The sequence below is a fragment of the Carassius gibelio genome, chromosome A12 (genome assembly GCF_023724105.1).
Source record: "Carassius gibelio isolate Cgi1373 ecotype wild population from Czech Republic chromosome A12, carGib1.2-hapl.c, whole genome shotgun sequence".
NCBI lineage: Eukaryota > Metazoa > Chordata > Actinopteri > Cypriniformes > Cyprinidae > Carassius > Carassius gibelio.
In genome coordinates this window covers 13,154,612-13,168,396 of record NC_068382.1, presented here as the reverse complement: position 1 = coordinate 13,168,396, position 13,785 = coordinate 13,154,612, and the positions used below count along the sequence as shown (strand labels likewise).

Genomic DNA, 13,785 nt, shown 5'->3' with positions numbered 1-13,785 from the left:
ATTAATGTTGTTCAGTTGCTTTGACGCAATGTTTTTTGTTTAAAGCGCTATATAAATTAAGGTGACTTGACTTAACAAGAGACTCTGAAGACAGAAAACAAGAATTTGCAGAAAGTCAGTTAGAGCAAATTTCACAAAAGTTTTTTGGTCTATGAAGTGGTGTGTCATCCAAGCAAACTGTACCTTATGCCCTGTGTCAGAGTCGCTGAGCAGAATGTCAGTTATATCAATGCCGTCATAGCGTCAATCTGATGGTGGTTTTAAACCATCATTGTATACACTAGCCAGGAAGAGGATAGTTGGAAAGATATCCAGACTAATAAGATGTTAAAGCCAGTTGTCATACAGTGAAAACAAACAATCATGCTTCACAAGGTTCATAATTTTCCAGTAACTCAGCAGGGCTCTGCTGGTGCTGTTGGGTTTGATCTTCTTAGGCCATGCGACCACTGTGGGAACTATGACCTCCTTCCCATGTGGTTCTCTTGGCTGAGCCACCACCTGCTCCAAAGAATGAAAACAGAGTATTACATGATAATTCAATTAGTGGGTTTGTTATCTAAAACAACTGGAGAGATGTCATAAGTAAGCATGAAATCAGCAACAAACAAAAAAAAGATTCGGTTCTTCATTCATTAAAATATCTTGTTATAGAAATGACACCTTAAAATATTTTCAATAAGGGAGACTATAAAGTAAACATTTCATATGACAGTTTCTGCATTACCTCTGCTTAGCTGCCACTTTCCAACAAAAGGCCCAACATGCTCAGCAAACTGGCATTTATGTTCCCAAGAGCCATTGTCACCATAGAAATTGATGCATTGTATAGAGAGTAAGCAAAGTTTTAACTTACTAACTATCAGCTTAAAGTGTAATACGTGTAAAACAACTCACCAGTGAACAATATTAATGTGTTTTCCAACTGCTCAGTGCTGACCATCTGCATGAGTGTTCCCACCAAAGAGTCCGTATCACTGAGGCTGCCTGTATAAGGGTCTTGTGTCATAATATTTAGGAAGGAGTTATGGAACAGTGGGACATGCATGTGAGCAAGAGCCACTTACAGTAGGAACAGCTGCTTCTTAGAAAAGCTACACAGACACATTAACACAAAACATATGATATTACATTAACATGCAAACTGTACAATAACAGAAGGAAGGTTTGTTATAGAGAGGCATAGTGTAGCGGTACAATTGTAAAATATTTAAGGTTTAAGGTTTTCTATTTTATTATAATTTAATGTAATTTATTCCTGCAAAGCTGAAAGGGGGGGTGAAATGCTCGTTTTCACTCAATATCCTGTTAATCTTGAGTACATATAGAGTAGTACTGCATCCTTCATAAATCCAAAAAGTCTTTAGTTTTATTATATTCATAAGAGAAAGATAGTCTGTACCGATTTTTCCTGGAAAAACACGACCGACTGGAGGCGTGACGTGTGGGCGGAGCTAAAGAATCACGAGCGCGAATAGGCTTTTGCGTTGAGAGCATGTGGAAGCTGTGACATTACCGTGAGGGAAAAACCATCATCCAAAACAAACCATGGCTTACAGTCAGATTCAGCCGTTTATTTATGATCCAGAATCAGATCCCGAGGCTGAAACTGAACGAGAGCAGCAGCAGCAACGACTCGCTCCGAGCGGGGCTCGAACCCGGGTCTCTGGCATGGGAGGGGACGCACTAACAAGGAGGCAGAGATATTTGAAGCAGTTTTACTCAACGCCTGCGGTTCCAACACACGATCGTGACCCTTTTTCCTTGGGATTGCATCATCCTTAAGAAATAAACGATACGCAAATCCCTCGTCAAACTGGGCCTTGTTTGTAAAACAAGCATCTTCGAAATGCAGGGGAAAAACAAAAACACTTGCACAGCTCCGTTGATGCTCTGTAAAAATAAACTCCATTCACTGGTCCCTTAATGCTGTTTTTTTTTTTTTTTTGGTAATCTGTGCAGGGTTGTCTTTCCCTGGCAACCAAAAACACACTTCTTTTGTGACTTTTCACGATGCTCTCGCTCTGATCAGTGAATCGCTCTGATCAGTGAAATGTCTGTGCTGCTCAGCCTCGCTATACGGGAGCGCGCGCTCTTCCGGTGAAATGTCTGTATTTTGGGAACAAAAATACTCCTTCAAATGTACAACTTAATTTTTGAAACTTTGTCCATGTTTAGCATGGGAATCCAACTCTTTAACAGTGTAAAAAAGTCAGTATGCATGAAATAGCATTTCACCCCCCCTTGAAATATCTCCAGTCTACAGCCGCTGATCCTTCAGAAATCGTTTGGATATTTTTGTGAAAATGGAGAAGATTACTAATGCTCACAAACTGTAAACACACACAAACAAACAAAAATAATACCAAAATCCTACAGTATTATAATATTGTGATGACTAAATTCACTATTCATTACTGGCCCTAACATGAAAATAACTGATTTTTTTTAAATGTCAGTACATTATATTGATTTAAAGAGATTTATATGTGGACTGCAGTGATACTAGCTTTAAAAAACAGTAACAGCTCTCGATTGTCTGTACATGTACACAGCTGAAATGACAAATAGATGAGACTTGGTTGCACACAGCCCAACAGATGATGATCTATCCTTGGACTGTGTCAAAGGTCAACACTGCAACTTCGCCTGCCCAGTAAACTTGTTTACAGACTAGAGACTTTGTATTGACTGATCAAAGTCCCCTGTGAGTCACAAAATTGTTTTTATAATCCATTTTTAATCAAGAATGTTTTTGGCTTCACACGTAATACTGAGCCTAAAACCTGTTTAAGACCTTTTGATTTCAGACATATTTTACCAGGACGTTCAAGAGGTTTAATAACCTTTAAAGAGCCAGTAAGATGAAAATTCTAAGCTTCCTATCACTGTTTATAAGTCCTGTACAATAGGTTTAAACCCATCCAAGGTTAAAAAACATTGTCATTTTGTCAAAATATCATTTTAAAATACCTAAATTCCCAGAGATCCCAAAACGGTTCGCGCGAAGCTGTTCAAAAGATTCAGTTTCCTTAAACCCCACCTTTCGGTAGAATACTGTGTTCTGATTGGTCAACTGACAGTCAGTTTTGATTGGTTGTTCCGCACACAACTTCATGGTAAACAATGCGTTAGCATCTTTTTGGGGTGAATTATGTCTTATGCTACACTGTAGCCCCCAGATCCAGTACATATCCAGCCCAGATGGTGGATCAGCACCTAGAGACGACCTCTACAGCCCTGAATTTCAGCGGAGACCAGAATAACTAGATGAGCCCCCGAGACAGATCCCCAGTGAAGACCTCGTCTCCTAGACTCTCACAAGGTTTTTTCTCCATTCTATCACCAGTGGGGTTTTGGTTCCTTGCCTTTGTCGCCTCTGACTTGCTTAGTTGGGGAAACTTAATTTCCTGCGATAACGTCGACTTCAACATCGTCAATCGACATCATTGAATTAAATGATGAACTGCATTTAACTGAAAATTCTCTGTTTACTATTGTCATTTTGCATGATTGACACTCTACTCTATTAAATACTGTAAAGCTGCTTTGACACAATGTGTATTGTTAAAAGCACTATATGAATAAAGGTGACTTGACTTGTTGGTAGGTGAGAAGTTCAGACAGATATGATTGTGATACACCATTTAACGCTTTAAAAACAAATATGTTTTTTAATGGATCCTATACTGCACCGGTAACCAGTGAAGAGATGCTTGGACCGGGGAAATGCTTTCCTTTCTCCTAGTGCCAGTCAGTAACCTTGCTGCTGTATTCTGTACCAACTCCAAGTAATACAATGATGAATGGTTGAGAACCATATAAAGAGGATTGCAATAATCTAGTCTAGAAGCAATAAATGCATGGATAACTGTCTCCAAATCCTTAAGCTCAGTTTTGTGTTAAAAATCACCCCAGGTTTTAGCTAAAGGATGAATATTTTATGACTAAAAAAAATCTAGATTACTATTAGAGATATTAGAGACAGCAACAGGAGGTCCAAAGACAACAATCTCAGGTTTGCTTTCATTTAATTGGAGAAAGTTTCTTGCAGTCCAGCATTTGATACCTTAGAAACATTTTAAAAAGTCAGAATAAGAGTTATCAGAGCTAAGAGGGACGTACATCTGGGTTTCATCAGCATAACAGTGATACAAAATATTATATTTCCTCATCATAGAACCAATAGCAGATAAGATCAAAATAAAATAGGTCCCAACAGGGACCCCTGAGGTAACCCACATGTGAGTGGTGCAGAGGGGGAGGATACATTTCAAATTGTAACCTTTAATGATCTATCCTAAAGGTATGAAAAGAACCATTCCAATGTCATGCTCCGATACCAACTTCATCCTCTTAGACGATTAAGAAGGGTATCATGATCAACTGTCAAATGCAGTCTAATGTCAAGTAATCTTACCATATAAAAGCACCTATAATTAACATAATCAAGCACAAAACTGTGTCATGCATGGACAAACTATAGGCTAACGATAACACTGGCTTTTGCCCTTGTGATTAATCAGTCCAGAGAACAGAAGCAGTAAACAGAATCCAAACTGTGCCCTTTTTAAATGCTGAATCTAAAAAACAAGACCTTTAAATTATTTTTTATTTGACACAGTATTATTAATTCTCTGATTGCTACTTAAGATATTAAAAAAATATATAAAATTTGTTACTTGAAATAAAACAAATGTTAATTGAAATTAAATATTAAAAACATTTCTCATTTTCATTTAGTTTAACCTGAAATTGAACCTGTACTAATATGTAATATAACTCAAACTAAAACTGAAATAGAAAATAAATAGACAGATTTAAAAATGACAAAACACACTACAACATTACTTAAACTTTAAAAAATATAATTAAGACAAAAAAATAAAAACAAATTATGAATTCAAATAAAAAAAAAATATGAATAAAAAATGAATAAAGTAGGGGGCCAACTGATCTCAAACTCATAATTTTTGTATAAAAAACAAATGCATTAACTTGGACTTCCATTATAAAAGCAGTCTAAAGGGGAAGAAAAAGAATGATTGATACAAATTGACCTGTGTACTTAACAGTGGTTTTTGTTTATTTTGTCCTAATTTAACCCCTTCAAGAACACGCCTTGGTTTAGGATGGCTAGGGCTGCTGGGCCAGATTTATTGTTTTTAATGTTTTTGGTTTGTGTTTTGGGGGCTTTGTTTTTTTTTTTTTTTTTTGTATATCTGAGGGTTTGTTTTGTTGTTATGTCACTAAAATTTTTGTTTGTTTAATCATTAATTTAATACCTAGCTTTAAATTTATGTCTATGAATTTTTTTTTTTTTCTTGCATATAAAGTGGATAATACTAAAGGTTTAAAAAAATGTTCACTTGAACATTAGAAGTCTTTTGCCTAAAATGGATCTACTACATACTTGTGTAGCCCAATATAATCTGAATATTATTACACTGTCAGAGACATGGCTGAGTAGTAAGATTTCTGATCAGGAAATTCAACTTACTGTACTTTATAGAGCAGACAGAAATGCCAGGGGTGGTGGTCTGGCGATACATGTCTCTTCTAATCTGATATCAGATAAGTTAATTATACCCTCAATCAAATCTACAGTATGTCTGTCTGTTATTAAAGTAATTAAAGTAATCAGAATACATATTTAACCATTGGAAGTATATAAAGACCTCCCTCTGCACCTGCTTAATCATTCAATTGTTTGTTTTCTACTATTGACTGCATTTTATTTAAAAAACAAATGATTATTATAAATAATAACAATGTAAACAGATAAGAATCACTGTAATTACATTAATATGATGTGATGTGGATGATATTTCAGGTATTTTATAAAATATATAATCTTTTAACCACCAAGGGTTTCTCGACTTGAAGATTGAAGACCCCTGAATTACATAAATGTACTTCAATAATTATATGATCGGTAATGATTGATCAAACTAACAGTACGCTAACAGTCACATAGGAACCAAATACTATCTCTTTCCTCTGGACATTTCCAAGGAGAGCCTATTCACTGTTGAGTTTGAGCAGGTCTTTTTTTACCTAATGCCCCAGCCGCAGTTTAAAACATTCAGTACAGTCCCTCCTGCAGCTCCACTTCGCACTAAGGTGGGGGAGAACACACCACATGTTCCTTTGACATTCCAGCTCAAGCGGAAAGGGGGGTTGCTGGTGTAGCCTTTCATTCAACATTGACTGTAAACCAATCCTCAACTTACTCAACAGCTGTAACCTCCCACCATAGAGGAGCTCAGTGTTTGAGACAGTGGAAGCAGCACATGGACTCTTTACACACCACCACAGTAGAGGAGGAACAATATTCCTTTCACTGACAGGAACAGGTAAGCACTCTTTTTTCGTTCTTACTGTTCAGTGTTACTAAATATCAATGATTTAGTGAGTGACTGCTAGTACTAAAATCTTAAACAACTGACATAGGTCAGGTAGTGCGGCAAAAATGCACGCGCCCCAACACAGGAACACACAGATATACGTACATATATTAGCGCTCTTGACCATAGAAACGACCACGTGGCGAGGAGCTGAGAAAACATGATCATGCTGGAATCATGAGGGAGCAGGTAGTGCAAGATGGTTGGGGTGGTAATAAAAAAAATAATAATCTGCTGACTAACCTTAATTTTGATAACGTGCAAAGTGATTTAGCAAAACACAAATGTGTTCAAACCTGAATAAAATATTATTAAATTATCGAATATATGTTTAAATAATATTTGTGAAAATGTCGTGCCATACAATTTGTTCAATTGTCATGCTATATTATGATGACTTATAATAATATTATGATATTGATTACACCTCACCGAATGTTGAGCGATGATTTCAATCAATGAAAATATTTCAATCGTTGTTCTGCGCATCAGTTTGTTGACACTCATGCCCTCCCCTCCCGCCCCTATCATGGCGTAACGTCCCTCTGGTAAGGTTTTTTTTTTTTTCTCACTTGGTCAGTGATGTTTCACCTACCTAGGGTGTCAACATAAATTTAATTTGAGCTGTTTTCTGTATTTGAGAGATTTCCCCATTTTTTCAACACTATAAATGTATAGCTACAGTGTCAAGCTATGATTTGTGCAGTTGTATGTATTCGACTTTTATTAGAATTTTTGTTTTATGAATTTTTTACGCATTTTTATTCGTTTTTGTTATTTTAAAATATTTTTCTCAATCTTTATTTCATTTTATTGTATTTTATTTCAGCTTTAATTTAAGTACGTTTCTAATTTTCATTATAGCTTAGTTATTTATATATAAATATTATAACATATCGTGTGATAATCTAATAGATATGATAAATTATTTCAGCTATATTTTAGTTAACACTAATAACACCAATCTCTAGCACACAACAGATGGTCAACTAAACAGAAACCTCTGTCCCAAAACTTGATACATGAAATGGTATAACTAATTTAATAGCAGATACTGCAGCTGTTTGACATTTGAATATAGCTGCTGATACAATTATTAATCATGTACATTTGAACATAATGCTTGGTTGGATTGTGGAGATGTCTCTTTACAAGGCTGAATGATCATGGTTATGTCCAGATACAGTTTATACTGATGGAGCTGGGTGGCTGTAAAAGTTAATTCTCTTATTAACTTAACAATAGGTTAAATTTGTCTGTCACATTCCCAGGTCGCAGGTCAAATGGCACAGTGGATGTTCGGACTGAAGGGTTGCCTCGGCTCTAAAGTGTACTCAGAGGTCCCAGATGGTGGCTGGGGTTGGATTGTGGCTGTCGCCTTTTTCCTGGTGGAGGTGTTCACTTATGGGGTTATCAAAAGTTTTGGGATTTTTCTCAAGGATTTAATGATTGACTTTGGCGAGAGCAACAGTCGAGTATCATGGATCATTTCAATATGTGTCTTTGTTATGACTTTCACAGGTAAGGGCTGTAACTGTTACTTTACATTTTGAAACTTTTAAAAAATGACTTACTCTTCTTAGCTGCATGTTTATGGGTTCATTTCTGTAACTTTGGCATCCATGGCTCTTCAGCTCCTTTATCATCAGTGCTGAGTAATCGATTTGGCTTCCAGCCAGTTGTGATGTTTGGAGGATTTCTCATATCTCTGGGCACAATCTCAACAGCATTCACCAGCTCCATCAATCAGATGTACCTCACTATTGGGATTGTGACAGGTAGGTAAAGCCTTATTTAAGAAATTAATATTTCATTCAGCAAGAATGCATTCCATTGTTGAAGTTACAGTTAATATATTAATAATGTTCCAAAAGTGAGTGGATATAATGAGTGAATATAATGTTTATATTTCAAATAAATTCTATTATTTTGACCTTTCTATTCTTTCAAGAATCTTGCAACAAAAAAATGAAATGAATTATGCAGCATGGCCATGTTCAACATTGTTGATAATAATAAGTAGTTCGATAAAATGTTTTCACAGTGAAGACTGGAGTAATGTCAATTCCATCACAGGAATAAACTACATTTTAAAATATATTAAAATAGAAAATTGCTTGGTGAACATAAGAGACTTATTTATAAGAAAAAAATTTTTTTTATTATTTGTTAGAGTGCAAGAACAGAAATGTATGCATTATGGTAATTTCATGCCTGTATGTCTCTGAAACATTGGATCCTGAACTGTATTATGTTCATGTGTTATGTTATAATTAAACTGTCCAGGATTGTCTGTAAGTACATGCATTTTACAATAAAATCTAATAATGTATATGTTGGACTGAAAAGTTGGATTTACTAACCAAAAGCAAAACTGAGATAAACAAAGCATCTAATGATTTTCAGATGTCTCTTCCTTTCTATAGGACTGGGTTACTGTCTGACATTCCTGCCAACCGTCACAATCTTGTCTCAGTACTTCAGCAGGCGTCGTTCTTTGGTCACAGCCATGGCCTCCACTGGAGAGTCATTTGCTATATTTGCTTTCGCTCCAGGTGAGGTCAGGCATGCTCAATGTCAATGTAATATCACCACATATTGTGGTATTTCATTATGTTAAAATTAGTGTTTTATAATTGTAACACACAGAGTCAAACACACTGCTTCCTTGTTTCTGCAGCCTTCACAGCTCTTAAGAACTGCATTGGCTGGAGGTACACAATGGTGGTGATTGGAACGTTACAGGGCATCATTATTATCTGTGGGGCTTTGCTCCGGCCCATAGTCATCAAACCAAAGACTTCTCCAACAGGAACTGAGCAGAAGATCACGTGCTCTCTTCCTGAAGAACAAATGCAAGCCTCTGTGAGCTCCAGAGATTCAGGTGTACAGTCACTTGATGAGCTGGAACGGGATCTCAAATCTGGGAAGGAACAGGGAGAAGTGGAACCACTTCAGATCCTTCCAAAGCAACAGGACATTTCAAGTAGAAATAAGCTCCTGGATTTGACTGTACTAAAAGAAGGCAGTTTCTTATGTTACTCAGCTTTCGGCCTTTTTGCAACACTTGGCTTTTTCGCCCCACAGCTGTATGTGGTGGAGCTCAGCGCCAGTTTGGGTACCGAGAGGGACAAGGCTGCCTATATGCTGTCAACAATGGCCGTTGCTGAGATCTTCGGACGTCTCTCGATCGGATGGGTCCTGAACTGGGGGCGCATTAGGAAGATCTTCGTACTTCTTGGATGCGTGTCACTGATGTGCCTGGTGCTGGTGTTCTTCACCGTAGTACATGGTTTCTGGGGACTGGCAGTATGCTGTGTGCTTTATGGCTTCTTACTTGGGAACATTGCATCCACGCACATCCCAATGTTGGCTGAGGATGATGTCGTAGGGATCCAGAGGATGCCCTTAGCTGTAGGTGTCTACGTCTGCATTCAGAGCTTTGCAGGACTGGCTGGTCCACCGTTAGGAGGTAAGACCAATTCTCAAATTAATATCAATCACTGTGTTCTATTACAGTATACACTGCTCAATAAATTATGGGAACACTTAATCATCACAGTAGAACACAATGTCAGTTAAACTTCAGGGATAGCTATCTGTCCAGTTAGGAAGCAAAAGTGATTGAGAATCAGTTTCACCCGCTTTGGTGCAGATGAAAGTGACAACAGGTGCCCCGGAAGGGCAACAGCAACACAAGAGAGAAAAGAGAATGGTTTTGCAGGTGGTGGCCACAGACAGTTGCTTTCTCCCCATCTTTCCTGACTGATTTGTCTCAAGTTTTGGGATTTATTAAGGTCCTTCTCACTACTTGTAGCATTAGGCAGTACCTGCAACCGATTCAGGTTGTACAGGTAGTCCAGCTCCTCCATGATGGCACCTCCATACATGCTGTCACAAAGTTTGGTGTGTCTCCCAGCACAGCTTCAAGAACATGGAGGACATATGGGAGATGGGCTGTTACACAAGGAAATCTGCACAGGGCTGTAGACAGGCAACAACCCAGCACCAGGAATGGTGTCTGTTTCTTTGGTGTTGAGTCAAAGATGGTCTGGGAATGAATGTCCTTGGAGCGTCTCACAGACCTCTAGCCTACGGTACCCTACTGCTGAAATCCCCAGAGCCACTGTCAGAACTTATGCTGGTGCAGTGGGCACTGGGTTCCTCCTGGTTCATTACAATACCTGGCCTCATGTGGCCAGAGTGTGGTAGTTTCTGGATGACAAAGGCATTGATGCCATTGACTGACCCTCACTGGCTCTCATGGCATTGAAGACACAGACCGGCCCATCACCAGACCTGAATGTATCGTTGTAACGGAGCATCTGAAACCACTAAGTAGCACCACAGAACCCTGGAGCTCACTGATGCCCTGATCCAGGTCTGGGAGGAGACTGCCCAAGATACCATCTGCCAACTCATCAGGAGCATGCCTACAATTTTTCGGAAGTGCATACTGGCATGTGGGGGCAATACACACCATGGTATACTCCCTTAAATTTTGAGTTGATTGATGAAATACATGCACAATTGATTTTTTACTTTAGATTTTCAGTGTGATTTTGAATCCAGCCCTCTGTGGGTTGATGATTTGGGTTTCCATTGACCATTGTCACATAATTTTCTTCTCAACAAAGAACACAATTTAGTTAATTGAGATACACTGTATGATTTAAGGGTTCCCTTCATTTTATAAAATTTTGGAGCAGTGTATTTTTAAATTTATTTCTGTGATGACAGAGCTGAATTTTCAGAAACTCATCTCTCATTGTCGCATGATCCTTCAGAAGACATTTTAATATGCTGATTCTTTGATGAATACAAAGTTTAAAAAACAACATATATTTAAAATATTGAACAACTTAATGTGCACTTTCAAAATAAAAGTATTATTTTCTTTTAAAAATGTATCAAATATTTGAAATGTAGTGTATATACAGTAGAATGCAAAATTCCATAAACACGCAATTTACTACATTTCCCTCTCAAATATTCTAGGTGTCCTTGTGGATGTTACACAGAATTACAGGGCTGCATTCTACTCCTGTGCTGCGGGAATGGGACTAGGCGCTGTCTTCCTTGGGCTCGTACGTCCAGCTAAGACAGGTCAACTGTGGCCGAGGAGAGACAATAGACGAAATAACCCCATAGTGGAGCAAGTGTCCAAAGACAAACCGGAGGAATTCCTAGAAATGGGCATTCAAGTTATTAAGACTTGAAACAAAAAGACTTACTTTGTGAATTTAGCTGAACATCTGGTATTATCAGACCTGGTGATAACATAAGAAAACTTAACAAACTATAACTGAAATAAACTGAAATGAATGATTCATAACAATTGCTTACAGGTTTAGTTCACCCAAAAATTGTACAATTCTGTCATCACTGATGCACAATAAACAATTTTTTTTTTCTCACATCACCCAAGTGCTGTCTAGCTTCCGTTTACCATTTTTAAATGCTCTATGTCTGTATATTTCATTGGCATAAGGGTGTTATGACAGAATTTTCATTTTTGGTTGAACTTACCCTTTAAGATGTGCAAACGTTTATACACTGAGATTATATGTGTGATTATCATATATTAGCAGTAGCTGTCATGAAAACTGATTAGACTTGAAAAACACATTTTCATGAATGTTTGTAATACTAAACACTGAGAATTTTGTTGTTTAGAATTCTAGATGCAAAAGAAATAAACATAATGTAACCGGAAACCACATTTTCGTGGTTTTAGTTATTATGGGCAAGGGCTGATTACTGATGGGTAAAGCAGTGACCAAAGATAATTCTGAATTCAGCAACTAAGGTTGAATAATCTAAAATGTTATAGAAAAGGGTTAGAAAGAGGTATTTGATACTTTATTTTTAAAAGGAACCTTCTTTAGTATTTTCTTCAAATTCAGCTCACCTCAGGTCAGCTGTCAACTACTATACTGCAACATCTGTCTCCTTAATGGATGCTAAACAACTTTATTAATGCAAATAGTGTCTGTTTAGGATGTTGTTTAGCCTTCCGATTCTCACGACAATGTTCTGAACTGTGAATTACATTTCCATAGAGATAACTGTGAATTCAAAGCTTTCAAGAGCTCAGGTTGATGCTATACTGAAATGAAGACAAAGGGTTTCCCAAATGCCAAATTAAAATTAAAGTCTTAAAAGACTGATTCATCACTTACCTTTATAGTAAACTACATTTGTTCTTGAAATACTGTCACATGACTTGAATTTTATAATGGAAAGGAATTATTATTGCTGTATGTTCCATGGAATGTGAATCTGTGGTCTTTTGAGGTCTTCTGTATCTGCACAATAGACACAACTGTTGTAATAATCTTCAAATCAGATTGAAAAATAAACATTTTTAAATTGTTGTCTGAATGGTTCTGATTCAACTCATATTTTAGAAATAAAACTTTATTTTGTTTGATCCATGCATCCTTACAAACCAAAAGCACTGTTTACATACATGTATTTCCTCAGCAGAAGCTTTCTCCACAAAGCTCTTTTTAAGAATGTGCATACATGTCTCAACTTGCCTTGACACTGCATGTAGGTAGCAAAAGATCATACTGGACAGTGTTTATACTCTTGGAATGCAGTGTAATAAGGCCTGTAGAGTACATATTACAGTATCTACATTAACATTCTGTAACACTATACTGACTGATTCAAGTCATTGATGCACAAATGTTCAGTTACATCAGTTATTAATGCTGCAAACTACAGTCGGCCATGGCACGGTGTGGTCTTATCTTGTATCTGTCAGCTATTTTGAATCCAATGGCAGTTTACGCAATCAGATGGGGCAGAGGTCAAGTGGTCGACGGTCAGACTCCTCTAAGTGATTGGAGCCTTGCATAACACAGTTAAGCCACCAGTGCTTCACACCAAATATATGTATAATCTCATGTGTCAGGTTCTACCACAGATGCATAATTATAAGTTACGGACTTGTACTTGCGAGTTTACATCTAGCAATTCTGACTTTTTCCTCAAAATTCTAAGTTTACATAATGCAATTTTACTCCAGATTATTAACTACTTTTTATTGATGTTTTATGTGATAAAACAGATACAGGCGTAATGAGGTAAAAATAAGCAATAACATTTTGTCCATTTTTGATCCCTTCCATTCCTACAGCGACATAAACATTCACACTTCATTGAAGTGCTAAAATTACAAAAGATCTATTCAATCTAAAAGAACACTGTGCGAAAATAACAACTTTGCTTTCAAGTTACAACAATATTTATACAAATTCACAAATTAACTTCAGTGAGAGAAGCCTGGTAAAAAACAAAATTCCATAACTCTCTGGGGTACAAGTCATTCATGGTGATCCCCACAATATAAAAATCGTCTCTAAAAGAT

General features: G+C 37.1%; 1 protein-coding gene across 1 annotated transcript; it reads left to right on the top strand.

Annotated features, from left to right (window-relative positions):
• The first annotated feature begins 6,015 nt into the window (after positions 1 to 6,015).
• Positions 6,016 to 12,783, top strand: LOC128025209 (monocarboxylate transporter 7). The gene is made up of 6 exons (XM_052611330.1): positions 6,016 to 6,356; positions 7,679 to 7,928; positions 8,042 to 8,185; positions 8,834 to 8,962; positions 9,088 to 9,879; positions 11,406 to 12,783. The coding sequence occupies exons 2-6, from the start codon at positions 7,691 to 7,693 to the stop codon at positions 11,624 to 11,626; spliced, it is 1,524 nt and encodes a 507-aa protein (XP_052467290.1). The 5' UTR covers positions 6,016 to 6,356; positions 7,679 to 7,690; the 3' UTR covers positions 11,627 to 12,783.
• Positions 12,784 to 13,785: the final 1,002 nt, after the last annotated feature.